Source organism: Protopterus annectens, chromosome 12.part0, assembly GCF_019279795.1.
Source record: "Protopterus annectens isolate FY-2018-M chromosome 12.part0, PAN1.0, whole genome shotgun sequence".
NCBI lineage: Eukaryota > Metazoa > Chordata > Ceratodontiformes > Protopteridae > Protopterus > Protopterus annectens.
Window position 1 is genome coordinate 81178354 of NC_056746.1, and position 27370 is coordinate 81205723.

Consider the following 27370-nt stretch of genomic DNA (forward strand, 5'->3'; position numbering starts at 1 on the left):
GTTTGGCTTTGTCAAGGGAAGATCATGCCTTTTGAACTTGGTCGTCTTCTTGAAACAGTCACCAAGGCCATTGATGAGGAAAGGCAGTCCATACAGCCTACCTTGACCTTGCAAAGGCTTTCGACACAATACCCCACTCGGGTATTGTGAAAAACTTACCAGCTTAAATGTAAACCCATATGTCACAAGATGGGTTGCAAACTGGCTTAAGGACAGAACCCACAGGGTTAGAGTTGCTGGCGCTGTGTCAGACTCCAAGCCAGTTACAAGTGGTGTCCCACAGGGCTCGGTCCTTGGCCCCTATTGTTTGGCATCTACTTCTCAGAAGTACAGGCCAGCATGGGAGGACTTTGGCTGACAAAGTTTGCAGACGACTGCAAACTGGGCGCCATAGTGGAAAGTGCATCGGACATGGATATCCTTCAGAAGGGACTCACGGAAACAGATAGCTGGTGCCAGAGCCATGGCCTGAAGTTAAACGCCAAAAATGTATAGTCATACCCTTCGGGAAAAACAAGGTAACCCCAAGCTACCATATAGGTGGCAATCCACTAAGCACAGAAGAGGTTATCAGGGACCTGGGGACCCAGGTTGACAGTGGCCTTTCTTTGACACTCACATTGCTAAAGTGGTTAGAAAGACCTTACATTGCCCACCTGATCATGAAGGGATTCACATCCAGATCTAGTGAGGTCATTGTTCCCTGTACTCTTCACTTATCAGACTAATGATCGAGTACAATGCCCCATTCGGGATGTATCTCACCAGACATCTGCAGCAATTGGAGAGACCCCAAAAGTTCCTCACCAAAAGGATAAAGGGACTCCAAAATCTGTCATATGCTGCCAGATTAAATAAACTCCAGCTCTATTCACATACCGTCTGCTCAGAGGTGACATGTGCCTGACATACAAGGCCATGTCCAACCCAGAATTAATGGACATGCTCCACCTCAAAAATCCAAATCCACCAAAACCACTAGAGCAAGCGACTTAAACCTTAGCACGGATATAAATAGGACGTGCTGGAGGGATAGATTTATCACTCAGAGACTCCCTATGCTGTGGAATAAAATCCCGGTCCATGTGAGGCAGAGCACCTCGCTGACTCTGTTCAAGAGAAATCTAGACCTGTGGATGGGAGATCGTAGGTTTACCCCGGGAATCATCTCTGTGTCACTGCTGGACAGAGGCACAACAAACTAATGGGCACAGTATTTTTTCATATAAGGGGTGGCGTAAGCCACAAAAATTTGGGCTAGGCTTATAAATGCCTTAGGGCAGATAGCCTAGTATAAACCTATGAACCTATGAACCTATGAACAGGTGTCCAAATTACTAAAAGTACTGGAAAATCTGAATGTGTATTATCATTATAAAGATGCGCATGGTGGGTTCCTATTAGTACAATGAAAATGCATTTTGTCAAATGCGTTTTCGTCGACACATGTAGAGCGAACAGGCAAAACAGCGAAGCGGCTGTTCAGCGAATTCTTTCCCTGGGAAAGAAGTTACTTGACCGCTTCGTTGTTTTGCCATGTTCTGAAGTGTAGTGTAGTCCCTTGTCCAGTATAGCTCCCGAGCATGACTGTGCAACAGTTACTGACCTTAGGGTTAGGGTGCGGGTTAAGGTAAGTGCATATGTAGGAAAGTGTTTACTGTTTTTTATTTTGCGTTAGATGTTTGGTTGAGTTACATGTGTATGTGTTTTCAGCTGTTTACTTTTGTTTTGGGGGGGTCGAATTAGGGTTAAGGTAAGTGTGTATGTGTTTGGAACTGTTTATGTAAATGTGCGAGAGTTACTGACCTTAGGATTAGGGTGCGGGTTAAGATAAGTGCATATGGTTTAAAATGTTTATTGTTTTTTATTTTCGTTAGATGTATGGTTGGGTTATGTGCATATGTGTATTTAGTTGTTTACTGCTTTTTGGGGGGTATAATTAGGATTAGGGTATGTGTTTGGAAGTGTTTAATGTTTTTTGGGGGGGGGTTGGAACAGCAATTTCTTTCCCTAGGAAAGAAATTGCTGTTCTGTGGGTGCGACATTTTCAGCTTTCGCTGAAAATGTGTCGATGAAACATCGTTCGCTGTTTTTAGTGTTTGAATTTGCAATATAGACCCGCGCATGGTAAATAAGACAGAGTATGTTATTTATTATTAACGTAGTATAGTAGATTTATTTATAAACAAGTACTGAGAGACCAAGGCTGCAGTGCATGGGGGAGGTATCAGGTGGCTGCACTGTAAATATGTGCCATTTTCCTAAAAGTGCCTTCATTTTGTTTGTGTTTCCACATGTAGCTTTGTGGAATGAAGACCAAATGGACAGTAACCAAAATTAATATATGCTATTGTCCACTTTGCATATTGCACCACTGAGCAGCAGATTTGCAAGATAGTTGGTAAAGTATTTGCTCATAAGAGATGTACATTTCTACCTCATTCCCTATTTGCATGTAGTTGAGCAGTGCGCAGATGCGAGCCTCATTGCTAAAACTCTGAGAGTTCTCAGTACTGAGGGTATGAAACACACCTGCTGCTTAGTTGACTCTGTGGCAGCAGGTGTAAATACACTGACTCATTTCTTTTGGAGCCCAGATGATATAGGGCTTTAAACCAGGTGCATGTAATAGTTTTAAATAAGTAATGATAATACAATTAAATTATTCATTATACTGCATTCATCATGTGTTACTGTGAGTTGACATAGCACAGCATGTTTCTGCAGCATTGCATTGAGGTAACCATACCACAGAACAACCGTACACTGTGGTTTGACATCGGTGCACAATGCCAAACTCTGTGCCAACATAGAGGCCAAAAAGTGAAGGGCTCCATTGTTTTTTTTGTTTTTTGTTTTGTTACTTATGTGTGTTATGTGTGCTTCTATTTTTTGACCAGATTACAGGTGTTAAAATGGGGTAGATAGGAAAGCGGTGAAATGAGGGCAAGCAGGAGGAAGAACAAAGACACAGCAATATAGGAATGTGCAGGACGGAGAAAGGAAAGAGCCACAGCCATCCATGTCTTCAACAGTGTACCAAATCAAGTTTGTTAAAGTGACAGCAATATAGGAATGTGCAGGATGGAGAAAGGAAAGAGCCACAGCCATCCATGTCTTCAACAGTGTACCAAATCAAGTTTGTTAAAGTGACAGCAATATAAGAATGTGCAGGACGGAGAAAGGAAAGAACCATGGCCATCCATGTCTTCAACAGTGTACCAAATCAAGTTTGTTAAAGTGACAGCAATATAGGAATGTGCAGGATGGAGAAAGGAAAGAACCACGGCCATCCATGTCTTCAACAGTGTACCAAATCAAGTTTGTTAACAAGAGATGTGTGCAAAATGAAGAGCTATGTATGGGACGATCATTTTTTTTTTTTTTTTTTTTTGGTGGGACAGGTGCCCATTTTGTTTAGTTCAGTAAGAGACAAATGCTGGGTAAGGGATGTTGTTATTTCTGGGTCAGGTAAGTGAGGAAGGTGAGGAAGCAAATGCAAAATAACAGGACAAATAGGACATGACACAGGGATGGTGAGGGACACAAAAGTTTGGGGGACACCATAACTGGAGTGAGGGAGGGGGACAATTCAAGCCCATGTCCTTCAAACATGGGGACAGTGAGAATCTAGTCCACACCCATAGAACTGTCATCACTGTTCCCTTACTCCACTGGCTGCTGGAGTGCTTGATGTCTCTTCCTCCTATGGAGACTGAGGGAGAGCAACCTCTCCATCCAGCATAGGCATACACCAATAGTGCTGTGAATGTTCCTAAGCACCAACCCTGGCATTTCCTGGTGGGTGATGAAACCCTCACCTCTGTCTGTACTCCAGGAGGGTACCACAGCACCAGCTGTCAGGGTAGTGCTACCTGAGGGCACAGATAGTGCAGGGGCAGCAGAGGCAGTACTGACAGGTTAGGTCCCAGATGTGCTGGAAGTTGGTACACTTGCCAGTGGGGCAGGGCAACCTGAGCCACTGGGGTTAGCCTACCTCCCTGTGCTGTGAAGCAATTAGTGATTTGTTACAGATGGATAACTTTGAGACATTTTGATGACACACAGAAAATAAAAAAAGAGATAAAGGTTGGGGTGAGAGAAAACAAAGAGATAAAAATTAGTACCATCACATGTGACATGCAGTGCATTATGACAATAATACACCTATTTTATCGGAATTTTTAGAAGTAAGTATACCTCTTAACAACTACAATCTATAATTATAGATTGCTCAAAGGAATCCTTGCAATGTTCAGCTACTGCACATATGCCTGGTCCAATTATAGAGATTGCAGTTAACAGCAGGGCATTTATGCCACTTGTGTATAATTTAATTTCTGTAGTATTCTTAAAGAAATGCAGTATTTTATACTTGTTACTAGTGTACTTGAACCCACAACCTATGACTACTGTCCTACACTTGACTCCTACAGCTGGTTTGTGCTACAGACTGATGTATGCATACGCGCTTTTACAATTAGGATATACATGCTTACTTTGCTACTACTGTATAGAAAATAAAACATTTTTCTTTAACTTTTAAAGCTACAGTAATACTTCTCTTGTCCTGGATACATGCCACTTGCTTCCCTTAGTCTCTGTAGACACTCAGCATGGGCCTGCCTATTCACATATATTTCAGAATTAGCTGTGAAAAAAAAAAAAGAACAGAAGAATATTGTGCATACCAGTTTTGCCTATATTTAGCAAAAAATGATTGATTTCAACAATTGGCTAAGTGTCTGGTGTCATTCTAAGGGGATCCAGTATCTGTCTGCCTGGGATGACATGATTGAACAAAACAGTGTAAGAAACTTCTGTTTGTGGAAGATTTTCAGTCCATATATCTCTAGTTAATCACTGTACATTAATCAGATCAGACAAAAGTAGTAGAAGTAGCGAACTTTAACTCATCTTAAGTCAAAAAAAAATAAATATATATATATATATATATATATATATATGGTTCTACCTCACATAAACGAAACACCACAACACCGACAACGCAATCACCAACACCACATAACCGACAGTACAAAAACACGAAATCCCACATGCCCGACAACGAAATAACCGACGGTACACAAACGAAACCTCATACACTTCACACACCACAATCAACAACCTAAACACATTCCCGTCCAAACCATACACAACACAAGCACACCAAAATCCCTACAAACCCACACTAAACCACACATACAACTACCTACAACCCTGACCCAAACCCTAACCCTAAGGTCCGTCACTTACCTGACCGCTCCTAACCCTAACTCACTTATCCCGCCCTAACCCAAACACAATCACTACCGCACACTTACCTGACCCGGCCCCTAACCCTAACTCACTTATCCCGCTAACCCAAACACAATCACTACCGCACTTACCTGACCCGCTCCCTACCCTAACTCACTTAACCCACCCCTATCCCCACTTACCTTACCGCACCCTAACGTCCGTCACTACCGTACTTACACAGCCTTTTCCCATTTCGCATCCTCGGCCGGTGCTTTCATCCGTGGTCGGTCTTCTGCTTGTCGATCTTCTTGGTCCCGGTCTTCTGCTGTCGATCTTCTGGGGCTCGCGATTTCCCTGTCGATGTTCCGGCGTGTCGGTGAAGTGAGGTAGAACCATATATATATATATATATATATATATATATAATTGTACAGAATTACTAAGTATTCAAAAGTAATCCAAGCCAGGCAGGCAGTCTGTTTCCAGTCGAAAATCCTTTATTAAGTACACAGACAAGCGAGTTACTCTATTTTTGTTTTACTTGGATCGCTTGTCTGTGTACTTAATAAAGGATTTTTGACTAAAAACAGACTGCCTGCCTGGCTTGGATTACTTTCAAATACTTAGTAATTCTGTGCAATTATATATTTTTTATTTTTCTTTTTACTTAAGATGAGTTTAAGTTCACTACTTCTACTACTTTTGTCTGATCTGATTAATATACATTGATTAACTACAGATATATGGACTGAAAGTCTTCCACACAGAAAAGTTTCTTACACTGTTTTGTTTTTGGACCCACTACACTTGTTTAGTGGGTTGTTCTGAGACTTCAGGGATACCATGGAGATTATTTGTTTGTTTTTTTTTGGAAGACATTGACAGACATCTATGCTTTGCCAGAGATGGCCTGAATCTGTCACCCCTGGGCTTCTGGATACTGGCAAAGGCTCTTGCCACCCCTACAGTGCCTTTTTTAGGCAATGTTCCAAAGACCAAATTACCACCATAACAGCTACAAACAAATGCAGTCTGAGAGTCATGCTGTTCAACGCTAGAAGTCTAAATCTCAAAATGCACTCACTCGAAGCACTCCTTAAAATGGAGAACATCTACATTTGTGCTGTAACAGAGACCTGGTTCAAGGCAGCAGAAAGCACCCCTGCACTACCCGGCTATAACTCATTCCACACCTTTTGGCAACAGAAATTGGACCGATGCTCCAAAGGCGGTTGTGTTTCCATATTCATAAAGGATGCACACACCTCCAGACTGGTAGCCCAACATAACACATCAGAGATACTTCGGGTGCAGCTAACATTGGGTAAGACAGTGATTCAGGTTGCAGCCTGCTATAGGTCCCCAACTATGTCGTAAGACTCACACTCCATGTTCCTAAGCTTCCTGGAGAATATTAGGGTTCAGCCTAACATTCTTTTACTAAGCGACTTCAACTAGCCCTCCATTAACTGGGTAAACTACTCATGTACCAATACACTTGCCCAATGTTTCCTGGAATTCATTAATTCCAATGCACTGGACCAGCTTGTTTTTACCCCCACAAGAGGTAGTAACATCCTTGACCTGGTCATTACTAACATGGGTGACCATTGCTCTACACCAGTAGTTAGCTCCTCCCTGGTTAGATCCAACCACAAACAAATCCACATCCCTCCTACCCCCCCCCCCCGCAAAAGTAACCACCATGAAAAACTACTCCAAAGCTAACTTTGGGCTCCTAAAAACAGAGGTGGCTAACTTCACGGCACCCATGCAAATGGAGAATAGTTACATGACTGCAGAATCATACACTAATGCACTGTACAAACACGTACCCAAATGCATGGATCTTGCCATTACCAATAGAACCAAGATGCTCTCCTCCAAAAAAAGGAAGCCAATCTGGTAGTCCCCTGGCATAAACAAACTCTACAACAGAAGGAGGAAACTGATGCAGAATAAGGTGAAGTCCCAAGACTGGAAAAACTCCCTTATCAGCCTCAACAAAAAGTTGAGATATCTCATAAAATCCACTAAAGCTAGCTATGAAAACAGAATTTCAGCAGATAGTAAAGACAACCATAAGGTCTTCTATAGTTATGTAAAGAATCTCCACGGCAATACCCAGATTTGCTCTGAGCTGCTGCACAATGGCACCTCCTATACTAAGCCAACAGATATGGCCAGTATACTGGCCGACAGAGTCAGTGCCAACTTTACCCCTCTCTCCCCCCAAAGGACCAATCACAATACCAGTAGATTGCAAAACACCCAGTATTACTGCCGCACAGGTTAAAACAGCACTGTCTAAGGCCAAGAATACAGCTTCTATGGGACCTAACAATATCCCTGGTTGTGTTCTACATGAACTACAGAGTGAACTGGCACCTCACCTGTGTGCCCTGTTCAATCACAGCCTCACATCAGGCTTTGTTCCTACCAAATGGTGCACTGCTATAGTCATCCCTCTCCACAAAGGAAGAGTGACTACAGACCCTGGGAACTATTGCCCCATTAGCCTGATGAGTCTGATATGCAAAGCTATGGAATGCATCATTATGGACCTAATAAACAAGGATATAGGGAATCTCCAAACTCTGGATCCCACACAGTTTGGTTTTGTGAAGGGTAGATCATGCCTGCTCAACTTGGTTGACTTCTTTGAGTCAGTCACCAAAGCTGTGGATCAAGGCAAGGTGGTTCATACAGCCTACCTTGATCTGGCCAAGGCTTTTGATACCATTCCCCACTCAGGAATCACAGAAAAACTCACTAAACTTGGCATCAGTCCCTATATCACTAGGTGGGTTGGAAACTGGCTCACAGATAGAACCCACGGTGTGAAAGTAGCTGACTTCAAGTCAGACTGCTGACCAGTCATGAGTGGAGTCCCACAGGGTTCGGTCCTGGGTCCTCTCCTGTTTGGTATCTACTTCTCTGAAGTCCAGGCCAACATGAAGAGACTCTGGCTGACAAAGTTCACAGACGATTGCAAGTTGGGAGCTATTATTAACTCCCCAAGCGATGCTGACATCCTACAGAATGGCCTCACTGAGACCAATGACTGGTGTCAGAACCATGACCTTAAGCTCAATGTCAAAAAATGTGTCAGCATCCCCTTTGGGAAAAACCCAGTTCCCATGAATTACCACATTGATGGTAGTCCACTGAACACAGAAGGCATTATAAGAGATCTGGGAACACAGGTTGATAGCAACCTCTCTTTTGATCATCACATTGCCACTGTGGTCAGAAAGTCCTCCTGTGTGGCACATCTCATTACTAATGTGTTTGCATCCAAAAAGAAAGAGATCATTGTCTCCCTCTACTTTTCCCTCATTAGGCCAATCATTGAGTACAATGCCCCATTTGGCATGTATTTCACTAGACACCAACAACAACTGGAGAGGCTGCAAAAATACCTCACAAAGAAGATCCTAGGCCTTAAACACTTGTCCTATATGGACAGACTCAAAAAACTCCAACTATTCTCTGTCTCATATCACCTACTTAGAGTCGATCTCTGTTTGACTTACAAAGCCATGTCTGACCCAGGTCAGTTAGAAATGTTACAACTAGAGAAATCCCAATCCCTCTGCACCACGCACTCCAGAAACCTCAATCTCATTACCACAATTAACAGAACATGCTGGAGGGACAGGTTCATAACTCAGAGACTGCCCATGCTATGGAACAGACTTCTAATACATGTCAAGCAGAGCACCTCTCTGACCCTCTTCAAGAGAAATCTTGATGAGTGGATGGGAAACAGAAAATTCACCCTAGGGATAACTCCAGTGGTTGTCCTCAACAGAGGCACTGGCAATTAAGGTTGGGTGGCACTATGCCAGGGTAATGCTATGGCTAGGCTTTTAAAGGCCCCAGGGCCATTAGCCTAGTACACACCTATGAACCTATGACCCTATTAGCATACTTACACAACTGTAGGATGTTGCTACTTTGAAAATTATCCAACCACCAGTTGAGTGTATCACTCTTGCAACTTTTTAGGTCATTGAAGTGGTGCCTACACTGTTCTCCAGTGGACAGGATGTCAGTCACACTGGATACAGTCTTGTCAAGGTTATTCCAAGCCTGAAACTTGTACTGGGAGTCAAAATAGTCTCCCTGCAAAAGACTTTGGCTGTGGTGCTTTACTAGGAGTCCAGTAAATATTTTGGACTCCTGAACACCCCACCTCTGTGCCCTAAATTGGGCACCTTCTCCTCTAACACCAGACATGTCTAATCCTAAAACAGTGAAATAACAAATAATGATTTCCTGCCAATTCCTGTTATCACATTTACTGGTTGTGCACAAACCCAAGCAATGATGCCATACCCGCTTGCCTGATGTTAAGTGGAGCACAACAGTATCAATCAGAGAAGAAAGCAGTTTTGGAAATAGGAAGGTTAACTGGACACTTGACATTAGTTTGAGGGGTGTGTGCTGCTATAACTGTTAGGTGCTTTAACTTAGCATGCACTGGGGGCATAAATTTTATGTCCTTGCACATGTTTGGTTTATACACTGCTAAAATTGATTTTTACAGTGTGGGATTCAAACTTATGCATAAGGGACAGAACATTTTCTTCCACAGCAGTGATTCTCCATCTTTGCCACAGAAGAAGTGCTTCTCAGACATAGTCATGAATCATTTATAAATACAGATGACAGATTGAAGTGTTAGCCATGCGTGTGTGTGACCTGACAAAGGCCCTTGTACATACATTCATTTGTGTATGTGTCTTTAAGTGTGAAGTACATCCAGGTCCAGATAGCAAAATTATACTTACAGAACCATAGTAGACAGTATATTCTCAGTCATACATCTGAACCTTCAAAACACTGTAAGGGTGCCTTATCCCTCATACATATAATTCATATCAGCTCCACTATTTATAATTATGTAAAAATTGTTATAAGTTATATTTAATATAATGTGAAATGGAACAATAGTAAACATGTCTGGAATTTTCTGTATTAGAACCCAGGACCATATGTATGGTAGTCCTACACTTACACCTGTTACCACAGGAATATTAAAATAACACTTAGATATTTTCCTGTTCATTACTGTAAACTGAACTGTCACAACAGAAAAAAATATGCTGCACTTCCTGTATTAGAACCCAGGACAATCTGCAGAATAGCCCTACACTTACACCTGCTGCCACAGAAACAGTTAAATAACAGTTGGATATTTCCCTACTCATTATTAACTTCTGTGTGTTAACCACCGCACAATGTCGCTTAATGGTGTTGCAAAATGGGAAGCAAAAACTGCAACAATGGATCCTTTTTGACATTTATGTCTATGCCCTGTCTGCAGGTGCTCTGTCTACTTCCTGTGTGGATGACTAGTCCAGCTTTAAACACTGCTAAGCGTTGTGCAAATAAGATAAGCAAAACTAAACATGACATTTGTTGTGTTTCTCCATTTTCTGTTTGCAAATACTGACATTAAAAAATTAAAATTATGAGAAAGGAAGAAAAGAAATCTATTAAATAAACAATACTACAAAACTGATGTTGGTATACATGAAATATCTTTATACAGGTCTGGATTTGAACTCTCACTCCAATGAACCTTCAAAATACAGTAAGGGTGATGTATCCTTCTTTGCCACAGAAACAGCTTTGCAGCAGAGAATGAAAATCATTGTGTATACAACCAACTGCAACATCATCCACAGTACTAACAAAACATATGAAAGTTGTAGACGTCTGAGTTGTTTTTACTTGTATTAATTTCAGATGTAGTGCAGTGAGTGATCACACAACCATTTATGACTATTGCAGAAATGCAGCTCTGTATTTGTTGCTCATTCTTGTCTTATCTGAGCAGTAATCTGAGACATGCAGTCTGTAAGGCATTCTGTATCATTGCCCTTAAAATGTGTTAGGATATTAAATGACAATAATATACAGTTGTCAAGAAATGCAGGGATTGTTGCATATTACTGAACAGAAACTGTGAAATGTGTGCTATTTAATTATATTTAAAACCTTGATACAATTACTTCTACACTTTGTAAGTCTAACCTGGCTGACACACCACTGGAGACAAGGGAGTCTGCATTGCTGCTGTGTTTTGTTGTGTTTTCCTTCTCCCTACAAGTAATCATTCACATTTGCAATTCATTAGTAACAAACACTGAGGGAGTGCCTGAACTCTGTTTACATCTGCTACACAGAGTCAAGAATTTGGGATTCAGCTACTCTAATGAGTTCACACCTCACTTGCATCTTCATCATGTTCACAGCCATGAATCTACACTATAAAAAGAGAACTGTGTAGCTAGGGAACCTGAAGGTGAAGAGACTTGTTTGTGTAGATAACACAGAAGATTGTTATTACTTTGGATTTATCTGCACAGAAGACTACTACTCTTGATAAGGCATGACTGCATTTTTCAGTTATATACTGGATATGCTCATGCCACTAAGAAAATATTAGAATAGGAGATACAGCAAATTTTCTGGCTTACAAATTCATCTCCAACTTACCTGCCTCTTACCCCCAGCTGTACTCCAGTAAATATAATCTAACATAACACCACTATCAGGGAGCAGATCTAAGATGCACTGTAAGGCCAAGAACACAGCTTCAATGGACCCCGATAATATCCCAGTATGCCTCCTAAATAGCCTGAAATATGACCTATCAGGACCACTGGAATCCATTGTCAACCATAGCCTCCACATAGGCTTTGTGCCACCTGAATGAAGGACTACGTCAACTGAAGGTTATCCCTCTGCACAAGAGCAGACCATCAGTTGATCCCAAGAACTGTAGACCCATTAGTCTAACTAGTCTCATATGCAAAGACATTGAAAGAGTTATCATGGAAATGATTAGCAATGACATAAGAAACTTTCAGACACTGGACCCAACCCAGTTTGGTTTTGTAAAGGGTAGGTCTTGCCTACTGAACCAGGTGGACTTCTTTGAGAAGGTCACTAAGACAATTGACACAGCTAAGGCTTTTGATACCCTACACCATTCTGGCATTGTAAACAAGCTCATGGAATTGGCATCTAGTTTTCAGAAGTCAAAGCCAATGTCAAGAGACTTTTGCTTACCAAGTGTGCAGAGGACTGCAAGCAAGGAGCAATCATATTACCTCTCCACACTGAGATATTAACATCTTACAGAAAGGTCTGACACTAACAGATGACTGGTGCCAAAGCCACATCTTAAAACTCAATGCTAAGAAATGCATAATGGTATAATTGGAGAAATTAGCCAGCCAGGGGAAACAACATCATTGATAAAACATCCCTAAAATTAGACACAGTGGTCTGGCATTTGAAGAGTCATGTAGATAGTAACCTGGCTTTTGACCAACTTGTGTCTATGATGGTAGAAAAATCATTCTATGTCACTCAACTTATAAGTAAAGGCATGGCATGTAGGTTCAGAGAAGTCAATGTGCCACTGTACTCAGCTCTCATCAGACCCATTATTAAATATAATGCCCTCTCAGCATGTACCTGACCAGGCACATTCAGCAACTAAATTGTCCACAGAGGCTCTTCACAAAAAGAACACAGGGTGTAAACATAATCACCTATGCAGGTTGCCTCAAAGCCATATGTCTATGGTCTGTTTTCTACAGATATGTATTTGCTCTGTTTTCTACAGACTGCTGAGGTGAGTTATGTCTGTCATACGAGGCTTCCTTGGATCTCACTCTGATGGACGTTTTGCATATCTGCAAAACAAAATGCACCTGACCTACTAGATCTAAGAATTTAAACTTTGCTTGGGACTTAATTAGGACATGTTGGAAGGACAGGTATGTATTGCAGAGAATCCTCAGTCTCTGAAATAAACATCCCATCTACATGAAGCAGAGCTCTTCTGTAACCCTACAAGTGCAATATGGATTAGTAGATGAGGAAATCAGAAATTCTCCCTTATTCTGATTCCTGTGTCTCTGATGGACAGCCATTAAGTTATGCCCTAAGTAATGTACATCCCTTAAAATAACCTCTAAGGCACAATAACCCATGAGATACATTTGGGTTGCATCGCTAAGTTTATAAAGGTCCCACTGGTCATTAGTCTAGTATACACCTATGAAGCTATACACCAGTACAGTTAGGATGACAAGATACACCATATGGGAGTTAGTAGACATGTCTTATCCACACACACAGAATCAAGTGGAATTTGTGAACTATCTTTCCCAGCAGATATGATGGCATCTGTAATATTAACCATTCATTCCATGGGGAATTGTTAGCAACTAACAGGGGGCACATTAATGGCTTCATGAATACTATACCAGTTCTTTGTAGTGACTCTGTAGCTTATATAGCAGCATATATGGTTTCCTTGGACAACAGTAGAAAGGATCACTACTATGCAGGCATTTTACAACATAGCCCATTTCTGTGAAGTTTTGGGAGCCATTGATTTTGCCACATTACCTCAAAGATCCATCTGCTCCCCATGACAGATGGGATATGAAGGACAATGGCTTCCACTCCATCTGCTGCCAAGTGGTATGCAAAGCACAAGGCATTATATACAAGGTGTTTGTACATAATTTAGGCAGTTTTCATAGTTGCTACAGCTGTCACACATGTGACCTCTACAGTACTTCCTGGAGGGTGACTTTCCACAAGGACATCTACTTTGTAGGTGCACAAAATGTCAGCTACAAAATTCTGGATGTGCTATTCCCATGGATGTAGGCAGTAGGTCACTCAAAAGGATATCCACTGTTATGCATTACAGGTGATGCAGTATATGCCTTAGAACCATGGTTGATGACCCTATTCTGAAGCCTCCAGACAGTGAAGGAGATGGTGCTCAGCACAGTACTGTCACAGTCACAAGAACATTATCATCATCCATGTATATGGACTCCTGAAGGCAAGCTACTGCTATAATGTATCTGGTGGCTCACTGCTGTATGTACCTGAGACCTGCAGAATATCAGAATTTTCTGGAGTGTAGAAATTATTCATAATATGCAAGTCTACCATGTTATATATAATACTGTAGGATGCAAGCCTACCATGTTATATATAATACAGTAGGATGTAAGCCTACCATGTTACATAATAAAAGATGAGGAAACCCTACCATGTTAAATAATACAGTGAGATGCAAGCCTACCATGTTATATAATACAGTAGGATGTAAGTCTACCATGTTATATAATACAGTAGTATGTAAGCCTCCCATGTTATATAATACAGTAGGATGCAAGCCTACCATGTTATATAATACAGTGAGATGCAAGCCTGCCATGTTATATAATACAGTAGGATGTAAGCCTACCATGTTATATATAATACAGTAGGATGTAAGCCTACCATGTTATATATACTACGGTAAGATGTAAACCTACCATGTTATATAATACAGTGAAATGCAAGCCTGCCATGTTATATATAATGCAGTAGGATGTAAGCCTACCATGTTATAAATAATACTGTAGGATGTAAGCCTATTATTTTATATAATACAGTAGGATGCAAGCCTACCATGTTATATATAATACAGTAGGATAAAAGCGTACCATGTTATATATAATACAGTAGGATGTAAGCCTACCATGTTATATAATACAGTAGGATGTAAGCCTACCATGTTATATATAATACAGTAGGATGTAAGCCTATCATGTTATACAATACAGTAAGATGCATGGCTACCATGTTATATCATACAGTAGGACACAAGCCTCTATAACATGGGAACATCACAGTGCTGCTTGACAGGGTAAAGGTCAGTTGATGTGGATAAGGTGGGCACATATAAGGGAAACTGGGCTGAAGGTGTCCGGAGCAACTGGTGTAAGACTTCAATAGCATGTCCAGCAACACTTGTGGTAAGGCAAAATATGGATGACATCCATGACCCTGGCTATGTGCTGCATTCAGCTGACCAACAGGGAATAGGGACAGTGTATCACTGTGAGATGCAAAGAGGCTGGCCATTGATTATGAGGTCAGCCATGCCTAGGGGTGGATGCAGTCCTTGGAATAGTGTGTGTCATCTTTGTAAGCCTGCCCTGTGTCAGTGTATCACACACCTGGAGAATTGCATGGCGATGTTGAGTATTTGACAGCATCATCATGGATGTACCAATGGATGCCATGTTAGCCAGCATTGGCCTCAGTAAGATGTGTGTGCTTCATGTTCCTATCTGCCATGCCACTCTGTATGTGCTGCAGTTCTTCCCGTGGTACCGCAGTTACACTTCCTCATATATGTCATACACTACACTCACCACCTCTGCCACGGCATGTGCAGATGCTGCCTGTTCTGAATCATTGATCTGCATATATGTTTTATTGATGTCATGTGAAATGACCTGAAGTCATGGCAGTGATGACCACCTGCATGCTTGTCCACCATAGGGGGTCTGAGTGCATAAGAGGCAGTGAGGCTCACAGATGTCATCTGTGACGGCAAGACCTGTGTACCTTGTATGGGGCTAACATGGACAGGATGTCCAGCAAAACACAGTTTATATTTGATGTTCAGTCTGCCCATACACCATCTGGTAACTGATATTCTGAGATTCTTAACTGAGGTTCCCACAACAGTGAAACTGAATGAGCAGAAATACAGACTTAGATAAGCAAAATCCAAGATCATTGTGTCTCATAATTTTCCCTTTTCTCTGAGGAACAGTGATCTCAAATTTTGTCTGTATAAGTTTGGGGAGGCTTAACCCTCATATCAAAGGGTGCAGGGAGCTTCCTACCCCCTGCAAAAACAGCTTTAAAAGTTTTATATTTTTGTACATTTTATTTTGTAATTTCTAGTGCTCTTCATATGAGTCTCAGAATTACAACAGGGAGCCCACCACCCTTGTGTGTGTGTGTGTGTGTGTGTGTGTGTGTGTGTGTGTGTGTGTGTGTGTGTGTGTGTGTGTGTGTGTGTGTGTGTGTGTGTGTGACTGTCCTTGGCTGTTCCTTATGCCATGGCAGTGTCCCCCTGTCACCATCTAGTGCCCAAATACATACCTACTAATCTGCTATGACTATTCATACCCTCCTCCATACTGACAGGCATGAGCATACTACACATGTCCTCCTTTTAACAGCACTGTGCTGATGTCAAATGGAATGGCCTATAGACAGTAGGCCTTACTTCCCCTGTAGTGCACCTCAGTTTGCATACATACACTACATTATGGCCCTCATGGCAGAACTGTAACCTACTGTGCCCTTATGTTCAACTTCCTGTCAGAGCGAGCCCCTCCCCACAGCAGGATAGTAACCGGTCATGCTCTTTGCTCTCTTCCATATCAGGCTGAACCCACCACAGAAAGATAGTAACTGGTCATGCCTTTCTGTCTGTTTCCTGTCATGCTGGTCTCCCATAGCAGGATAATAACCTGTCATGCCGTTGTGCTCTGTTACCTCCCCTATTTGGCTCAGTATCTGTTTCCTTTGCTCTTATGCACCCAGGCATGCTCACTGCAGTGCTGAGACACAATACCAGTTCTCCTCTCTACGTCCTGCATCTCCTCTCTAATTCTTGCATCGCCTCTCTACGTCCTGCATCTCCTCTCTACTTCCTGCATGTTTATATGGCAGCACAAATTCTTATCCATTGAATTTCTGTTTCTAAGATGCTGCTGATAACATAGGCTCCCTTGATATAGCCATTGTGCTTTTTATTATGGTACAATGGACCTCATAGCATATTTATTATGCTGATGAGATAAAACTGAGCAATTGTCTCTGAATTCCTGCCTTAATTATGTTGTATTTTTATATACATTCCGTGTTACCATGTTCATTTCTGTCTTTTCCTGAGCTCGAAGGTCATGTCCAAATACACATAAAAGTACTAATCCAGAGAACTGGATTCTCATTCTTGCTTACAGAACTGTCAACATGCATATTTCATAATGATACACGGTCATAACAAAGCAGTGTCACAAAGGAATTGGCCTTACCTATAAAGAAACTAACAGGTCCTTCTTCAACAACTAATGTTGGCATGGCACCGCTGCCCTGCAGCATGGAGACCACCTTCTCATGCGAACAGTTTCTAGGATGGTAGCAAACCAAAACAGCAATGGTTAATGCAGCTTCATCAATATGTATAAACACATCTGCTATGCTGTCAGATTGTCAACAAAGAATATTAACATGCATCCATTTATTTATATCCCTAGCTTTTAGAGTGTTTATTGTCTGTGCTGTGTTAGAGCCTGCCAGTAACTTACTTACGTGTCCTTCTAGATTGATTATTTCAGTAGCCCATTGCCAAGTGTACAAATGTTTATTAGCAGGAGTACTACACTTGATGTAATGCCATATGAAGCTTGGCTTTCCAGAAATGGCAAGAAATGGTAAACACTTTCTTGTATTTGATTTGGTGACTTGGCATGTCATCAAGAATGCGTTCTACTTCTTGTATTTAGATTCAACATTAAGCATAAATTGCATATTTAGTGCAAGAAAAAAGCAGAAAATGATAGCTAAAGACATTTTAAGGAGCGGCAGTGCAACCAGATTCATGTTTCAGTTTTAGCTGAAATTAACTTTTTATCAAGTAATATCTTTAAAGCATCACATGCAGAATGAATGGTGAATACGTGTAGTATAAAAGAAAATAAATTCACTGAGGTCTTAACAGATCATAAGGATAAGTACTGCATGAGATTAGTTTTATAGTTTGGTTTGTTTAACTGAATATAGATGTTGGAACATTATAGAGACAGGTTTCTTCTATTTTATTAACTGTAATGGGAAGGTAGTAAATCCAAGAAAAGCCGAAAGAAGAAGAAGCAGGAAGGTAGTAAATCATTTTGATTAAACATGTATTTTTGGTAAGAATTCAAAGTGAATGAACAATTGACAGAACAAAAGTCTCATTTGTACACCAGTAGTCTATACTGGAAATATACATAAATGACATTAAGACCCAAACAAGTCTGTTTCTTCACAATTTTATTTTTAAGGTACCATCTTACCTCATGTCAAGTCCATTGAGAAACAATATCCGATCTCCTGGTTTGAGACCAGCATGTTCAGCTGGACTGCCTAAACAGAATAAAAATATAGCAGTTGCAACATGACAAACATGAAGATAATGATTCTCATTTTGTTAAAACTGAGACAATAGTGTTTTATTAGCAGCACGTGGAAATATAAACAGAATAGAGTGCACCATTGCTAAAACTTCCCTCTGTCAAGTGACAAAATGCTTTGAACTCTTGAATTTAAGTACATAAGTGAAATAAATTATTCTTCTTGCAAAACATGCACCATTCATCTGCACAGTTTTATCACATTCTGTTACATATACATGCAATTATGCAAGCAAAATGTAGAACAAACAAATACATTTGCTAGGCAACATATCTCTCAACTTCTTAGCACAAGAAATCTAAAGAAAATCTAAAATAATGGGAGGACAAAGGAACACAAATAGGGAGAGATTTTAAATACTGCTCTTATAAACTTAGAAAGTTGCTAGGATAAGAGGGTTTGTTTTACCATGCATTTTTGTGTAAAAATATGAAGTCTGAAACTCTAATGTATGTATTTATTTAGTGATATCAGCCTTCAATGATTTGCTAAAAAACCCAAATTTTATGAGGAACAGACCAAAAATATGAAGCAAAAATCTGGACATTCTATGAAAATCTGGACAGTTGAGAGCTATGCAGGGCAAACACTTTTCTCAATTTCACAATTAGAGACCATTGGTAAGAATAAAGGACTGAGGACTTTTGGAATTAAACCCGTGCTGGTTGGCTATGTTTGCCAATGGGTAGCAGAACATTAATTTGAAGAGTATTGCTCTAAAAGCTGCTTATTTGACAAATTTCAGCTCAAAGCTATTGAAGCTGCCATATTACTTCAATGGTGATATTTGATTTGATTATAATAGTAAGGGGCGGGATGGGGTGAAGCCCACCACATAATATGTTTAGTGAATCATCAGCCAACATCTCTATTAAGAAACTAATGTGTTGGTACAGATCTTTAACAACTAATCTTGAGTGAATTGGATATTAAACAGCCACATATGTGCAAGGCTCATTTGTACTTTCTCTAAATTGCAGGCAACACTGTCAGTAATGTGCAATCATCAATCACACACTCTGCCTTACTGACAGCAGCAATGGGTCCACCTTTTCATGTGTTAATGTTTAGTGGTATGACCTATGTATGTGCCTGTGAGTATGTGCACATGCATATATGTGTGTGTGTATTTCTTTATCTGTCTATGTGTGTGCATGCATGTGTTTGTGCGTATGTGTGTGTTCATGCATGGGCATATGTGAGTGAGCAGGTGCACTTATGAAACAAAGTGTGTGTATGTGAGCGGGTGTGTTGTGTGTGTGTGTGTGTGTGTGTGTGTGTGTGTGTGTGTGTGTGTGTGTGTGTGTGTGTGTGTGCGCGTGCGTGTGCGTTTATCTGTGTATGTGTGCGCATGCATGTGTTTATGCTTATGTGTGTGTTCATTCATGTGCATGTGTGTGAGAAGGTGCACTTATGAAAGAAAGTGTGTATATGTGGGTGGGTGTGTTTTGTGTGTGTGTATGTGTGTGTGTTGTGTGCGTGTGTGTGTGTGTGTGTGTGTGTGTGTGTGTGTGTGTGTGTGTGTGTGTGTGTGTGTGTGTGTGTGTGTGTGTGTGTGTGTGTGTGTGTGTGTGTGTGTGTGTGTGTGTGTGTGTGTGTGTGTGTGTTCATATGTGTGTGTTTGTGTCTGTGTGTGCGTTCATGCACATGTGTGTGTGTGTGTGTGTGTGTGTGTGTGTGTGTGTGTGTGTGTGTGTGTGTGTGTGTGTGTGTGTGTGTGTGTCTGTGCTAGGAACAAGTAGGTCAGCAAAAGTGCTTTTAAGGCCTTATAGTAACAATTGCTAGTAAGTTTAAAATAAAAAAAAATTCCAAATCCAGCATATACAGTTCTTCAGTAGCAAGACGGTTTCAGTTCATTGTTCAGTAACTCACAACATTTTTTTTATTAGTTTGGCTAGTAAGTTTGTTTTACATAACTGAAGGAGCAGTTTGTACAAATCGACGTCTGCTTTGTCACTGTAGTCACCCTGATGAAAGGAAATCCTAACACACTTTTGTAAGATCTCCTCACTCCGTAGACGTTTTCTCTTTAACTCCCTCATTTTAGCTGTCATTCCCACCCCTCCACCTTACAGCTTTCACATTTAGAGAGAGAGTGTGTGTGTGTGTGTGTGTGTGTGTGTGTGTGTGTGTGTGTGTGTGTGTGTGTGTGTGTGTGTGTGTGTGTGTATGTGTGTGTGTGTGTGTGTGTGCGTGTGTGTGTGTGTGTGTGTGTGTGTGTGTGTGTGTGTGTGTGTGTGTGTGTGTGTGTGTGTGTCTGTGTGTCTGTGTGTGTGTGTGTGTGTTTCACTGTCTGGTTTCTTGTCTATGTCCTCCAAGACCATCTGATTGTTTTACCTGTCTACTCACCTTGTAATACTGCCATAAAACATATGCCGTCTCAGTTATATACCTACCTACTTACCTACACCAGTCTGGTTAAGACTTTGGATTCTATTTTCCTTAAACCCATATTCACTATCATTATTATTTAAATGTTGTTTCATATTTTAGTAGTTCTTTACTCGCCCTCTCTGTACTGCAGTAACATACTGTAAGTAACTTCAGCACTGAAAACACATAATCTATGTCTCTGGGTTGCATAAACAGCTACTTGGTATTAGGTTGTTGTTCTTCTTTCGGCTTTTCCTGGTTAGGGGTCTCCACAGCGGAACTCTGGTCCGCTAATGATTGGCAGTAGATTTTTACGGTGCCGAGGTGCCAGCTCGATGCCCAACCTGCAACAAAGTCACTCCCATTCACGCATGTCTTTCGAAGGCCACTCGTCCGTGGGGAGGACATGCAGACTCCACACAAAAGGCACTCCAGCCGAGAATTGAATGGGAGAAACTCTTGATGTGAGGCTACGGCTGCACCACCACGGCTTATAGCTACTTGGTATTAGGTAATTTTTTTAATTACATATTACTCACTAACTTAATTCCTCAGTTACTCTGTTAATGATGTGCATTTTTTAGTACTTGGTCCCTTGTACTGCTGTTCTAGAGACTATTACCCAGCAGTGAACTTTTACAAAATGAGAGACACATCATCAAGGTAGTATTTTGAGTGATAACCAATATAATAATCCTATTGAGTGTTGATGACATTGCTGAAATTTTCCTGTGTGTATGCACTATAGACCATTAGGAGACAAAGAACTGAAATGGCAGATGACAGTGCATTTATAAAATTACCTGAAGGGTGCTGTACATTTAGAATCAGATTACATATTCTGTACACTTTAATTTTCTACTACAGTCTTACTCAAAGCATTACAAACATATTGATGCACAAACCCATTCAATGCGCTACAAAATCATATTTTAAAAGACTGTTCTGATGTTGCAGAGAGCTCCTGCAACAACGTAGGTAACTTCAGATCTACTAATCATTTGAGTGCTGAAATGACACGGGGGGGAGGGAGCGATGGCGGCTCATCTTTTCTATGAGGGGATACGGGTGCAGTTAGTACTTTACCACAAAGTTGGTGCTGCCATCGTGTTGGGCTTAAATGTGCGAGTGTATTATGGCACAAACTCACACTACCTCATCATCAAGACACATCATGCATGGCATTAGTACGTAGAGATTTCTTAAAAAATGACCCACTTGGGGGGGGGGTAGGGATTTCTGAAAAAAGCCCACCTTTGCAATATGGTACATTAAGAATAATTTCTAGTTCTTTCACTTAAGTGGAAATGAATGGGTGGCATGCTTTCTTTATTTTATTTTATGTTATTTTATTTATTTCCCTTTTGATTGCTGTCGTAAATCACTGATCACAGAATGTCCAGTCGCAGGCTCAGCCTGGGTTAAAACCACATTGTTGTAATAAAGATGTTTATTGGACAGGTCCTCTCATATCTGAGGCCAACAGTGAGGGGTCAAATTTTTTAATAGATTTTCAAAAACATACATTTACTCCAGTCTTCTATCATGTATAAACATGTTTCCAGGGAAAAAATATGTTTATTAGCCTCAACCACAAAGATATCAAAATGTCAGCAACATTTCCTAAAGTCTAGTAATTCAAGCCACTCTTGAGATTAAATATGCTTCCTTTTTGCATGAAAATACAACTTCAAAGCATATCATACTCCAGTCTGCATACTTTATGTAGATGACAATTTTGCTTACCTGGAATAACAGACTCTACCCACACAGGTGAATGTCCACGCAAGGTGAACCCAAAGCTTTTATTTCTTTTGTATACCCGAAGTGTCCTGAGAAGAAACAAACACGTAAGGCAAAACCCATGAAAATTGTGGTTTGTAAAGTTTAGTGGTAAATAATAAAGACATATTTAAGTCAATATGATACAAAAGTTAGCAAGGCAAATACATTCTTTTAAAATAGAGACAGTAATTAATTTTTAACATTAGTATCAGACTTACTCCCCACTGCCAGTATTGTGTTTTATTTGTTCTTCTTCTTTCGGCTTTTCCTGGTTAGGGGTCACCACAGTGGAACTCCGGTCCGCTAATGATTGGCAGGAGATTTTTACGGTGCTGAGGTGCCAGCTCGATGCCCAACCTTCAACGAAGGCACGCCCATTCACGCAAGTCTTTCGAATGCCACTCGACCATGGGGAGGACATGCAGACTCCACACAGAAGGCGCTCCAGCCGAGAATTGAATGGGAGAACCTCTTGCTGTGAGGCGACAATGCTACCACTGCACCACCACAGCTGCTTGCGCCAGTACTGTGTTTTATTACAGTTCATTAAATGATTGTCACTGGGCATAGATATTTGCAAGGATCTATCCAAAATGAACATAGTCATTTTCAGGAGGCGCATCCTTTCCTTATGAAAGAGTACCAATAACATTTTCCAACATTAGTGTTTTACTATAATAAATTTATTTGCTTAGATGTGAAATGTTTGTGAATATTGCATGTAGAAGAAATTTTTCCAGTGTTTTAATATAATGTTGTTTTGTTTTGTTTGTCAATTCATGTGCCACATTCCTTGTACTCCTTGGCTAAAATTGAACCAGATCTATGGCAATCATTGCTATAACCAGGTCAACAAATTTAAATAAATAAAATAAAATATGACTAGCTGTTCTTTTACTGCAAAACATTATAGTTTTGAAAAATGGTAACAGTGGCTTCCAGAATGCATTTAAGCAAGCAATAACGCCCAACAGGGTCTGTGTTAATATAGCAATAACCCACGCCTGGGTGTGGGTAATGCGGGATTTACCCACGGTTAGCATGGTTTGGTCCCGAGCGAGTAAACAAAGACAACCGTGGGTAAATCCCACATTACCCACACCCAGAAGTGGGTTATTGCTATTATACTATGACATTATTTAAGAAAATAAATAATTACTTTTCTTAAATAATGGCATTATAATCCTCTTTGCTGCCCTTCTGCAGCTGTCTGGTATCAGCGGCAGTTCTGATGTACTGCGCATGCCTCGCAGTACATCAGAGCTGTGGCCAAAGCAGCGGAGAATGCAAGATCTCCGTTGCTTTTTACTGTTCGCTATGTTAAATGGGTTTAACATAGCGAGACAGCTTTAAAATAAGCAATGGCCGTTGCTTATTTTAAAGCTGTCTCGCTATGTTAAACCCATTTAACATAGCAAAACAGTAAAAAGCAATGGAGATCTTGCGTTGCATCATGAGGCTGTGATATCATGCTCAACTTCTGATGAATTCTGTTACAGGACTTGACACAACCCATTTCTGATGATGGCATCATGAGGCTGTGATATCATGCTGAACTTCTGATGAATTCTGTTACAGGACTTGACACAACCCGTTTCTGATGATGGCATCATCAGACCTCCCAACCGTTCCGAATTACTCGTTTTTTACCGAGTTTTGGGGTCCAAATGAAGGGGTGCCACGATTCCCGAGTGGCATCCCTTCATTTCCGATTTTTCTTTTCTTTTTTTAAAATTTTCGCGCTGCCGGAGCTGACGTCATCATGTGCGCGATGACATCAGCGCCGTCAGCCTACCAGCCAGTCGGAATTGAGCTCAAGGAGCTTGCATCATCATATCCGGCTGGCTGGCAGTTAAGTTAACGGCGGGAATGCAACATGGGGAAGGGAACAGAAGAGGCGGGGATACAGTCAGCGAGCGGATTAATGGCAGCAGCAAAGGGGTCGGGGCTATAGCGAGTCCACGGAGCCAGGATTAATGGCGGTAGCCGGGGATATAGTGAGCCCACAGAGCCGGGATTAATGGCGGTAGCAGGCTGGGGGATACAGCGAGCCCTGAAACGGAGCCGTCCCAGGATTAATGGCGACAGCAGCAGCAACATGAAGATGGAACAGAAGAGGCCGAGAGCAGTACTCAAGGTAAGAGTGTGTGTGTGTGTGTGTGTGTGTGTATAGTCTGAATTCAGTGGCTGTTTATGGATGTTTGTCATGAGAACAACATCTTGTGGGTTTCAGCAGCACATGCATTTAGTGAAAGTTAGCTTACTTCTATAGTTCAGAAATGCAAATTAATGTGTTAGTTAATTGAATTAATGTGATCTGTAATAAGCGGTTGCATTCTTTGGAAGGCTTTTCTTTGTGTTACTCTTCTGTGAATTACTCCGTTTTTGGGGTCATGTTTCTAACCATAATTTTATAGACAGTTTTTTACAGCTTTGCATCTTTTGGTGTGGGCTTGAAACAGAGAACTTAACTGCAGTCTGCTTACTATGCTGACATTGTTGCTGTAAAGTTTCCTGTATCATAGAATTTATGCATCTTATGTTGAACAGAGGAGAGACATGTTTGTATAAAGTACTAGTACAGTAGTTAAGAAGTAGTCTTTTACGTTTTCAATTAGACTGCTGTGGGCTTTGAGGACTTGTTAAGAATAGGGTTTTTTTTTTGCATTATGCAAATTTATATTGCAGGCTTCTTAAAAGAATTGTCTGAAATATTTTTTTCTGAAACAAGGATTGCATTTTTAAATCAAGTGCCTAACTGGTCTGTTTTTATTTACTTGGTCACCAACCATCATTTTCTCCTTCATTGTTACACAAATTAGTAACTGAGGGGGAAGAGGCACAAGTGAATGAAGGACTTGAAAGTAGGGAACGTTTTGTAAACGCTGCCTTGGTAAAAGACAGTGGGACGTACAACTAACAAGAGAAAAGCATTTTTTGTCTAACTGCTTCAGCTTACTGTGAGTCACTCAAAAAAGACAACACTTTGTAAAGCCATTCTTAATGGAAACCAACGCTTTGCATTTAAGACTGTGCAAGAAGTTACCTGCAGCTACCAAGCCGAGGACATTCACTTTGGAGTGAGGTTATCGCTATAAATTTTGGTCAAACTGCAAAATAGGGGCTTTTAGACCCTCTTTTTGAAGACATAGGAAGAATGAAACAGGCTAACAGCAAAAGTGTTTACATTGTACCTCCTTTAAAATGTAAAGGTGCTGCATGATTTGGCAGTAGAATCTTAGATGTTATATTCATTGCCGCTTTTTAAATGTTACTTAAAGAAGTTGCTGTTATGGACCACATCTAAGGATGACAGAATTTTGTTTTGTTTTCTTCCCAATGCTATATCATATATTTGATGTGCTTTCCATGATTGTATTTTTAATACATGTTTATGAAAGTTTGATACATTGTTCATTTTAGTTCTCTGAGTTGAGTTGCAGCTCACTGAAAATTTTGGTAATTAATTTAATCAGCCTGCATCTTAAATAGTAACTCTCTTTAACAAAAGATTTTGTGAAACAAAATGTTTTTCATTGGTTTGCTTGTAATCCAGGTAATTGGAATTTGTTTCAGCTTGGCTAGCACCTTTCTGTATCTTGATGGTGTTTGTAAGCTGTTTTGTACCTCTTTGTGTTGCTTTTAGGTATGTGTATTCACGCATTTAAAATCAATGAGAAAATTAACAAACTCAAACATAAAAAAAAAAAACATTAAAGTTGTATTTTGCATTGTAGTACCTCATGACATTCATTTAGAAGGTACACAGAGCTGTAATCAGGCATCCAAGCTGAAAATATGCAACATACGCATTCACATGGCAGGGATGGGTTGTGGCACAATGTTTCATCACTGCTGTATGCACACATTAGTGTTTATGGTAAATGGGGTGAAATAGCCAGATAATGGGACATTGGAATGGCTGCAAGGGGAACTTTGGTGCCATATTTTGGTTGTTTGTTCTTCAGTTTGCATTTGAAAGTTGGTATCCCACAATTCCATTGGGGTTGGTGGGGTTGCATAATTATGTAGGGTTAGGTATCAGATTTTAGGTGTATGTGTGTGGATTTCTGTTTGTTTGGTGTGCTTGTGTTGAGTGTATGTGTTTTGTATCATTAGGCGATGATATCATGCTGAACTTCTGATGTGTTACATGACTTGACACAACCCTCAGTCTGATGATGGCATCATGAGGCTGTGATATCATGCTCAACTTCTGATGAATTCTGTTACAGGACTTGACACAACCCATTTCTGATGATGGCATCATGAGGCTGTGATATCATGCTGAACTTCTGATGAATTCTGTTACAGGACTTGACACAACCCGTTTCTGATGATGGCATCATGAGGCTGTGATATCATGCTGAACTTCTGATGAATTCTATTACAGGACTTGACACAACCCATTTCTGATGATGGCATCATGAGGCTGTGATATCATGCTGAACGTCTGATGAAATCTGTTACAGGACTTGACACAACCTGTTTCTGATGATGGCATCATGAGGCTGTGATATCATGCTGAACTTCTGATGAATTCTGTTACAGGACTTGACACAACCTGTTTCTGATGATGGCATCATGAGGCTGTGATATCATGCTGAACTTCTGATGAATTCTGTTACAGGACTTGACACAACCCGTTTCTGATGATGGCATCATGAGGCTGTGATATCATGCTGAACTTCTGATGAATTCTGTTACAGGACTTGACACAACCCGTTTCTGATGATGGCATCATGAGGCTGTGATATCATGCTCAACTTCTGATGAATTCTGTTACAGGACTTGACACAACCCATTTCTGATGATGGCATCATGAGGCTGTGATATCATGCTGAACTTCTGCTTACAGCGCGATGACCATTAAAATATTTTTAAAGCCTGCATT

General features: G+C 40.7%; 1 protein-coding gene across 3 annotated transcripts in view; it reads right to left on the bottom strand.

The window, feature by feature from the left end:
* LOC122816354 (Grid2 interacting protein) overlaps positions 1–27370 on the bottom strand; it is a 1236636-nt gene that overhangs the window by 417401 nt on the left and 791865 nt on the right. For all 3 annotated transcript variants that reach the window (XM_044089096.1, XM_044089095.1, XM_044089093.1), the window contains 3 exons: positions 22438–22523; positions 18201–18270; positions 17178–17272 (listed from right to left, as the gene is read on the bottom strand). In XM_044089096.1, coding sequence (XP_043945031.1) covers positions 17178–17272; positions 18201–18270; positions 22438–22523 — 251 coding nt within the window. The remainder of the gene's footprint in view (positions 1–17177; positions 17273–18200; positions 18271–22437; positions 22524–27370) is intronic.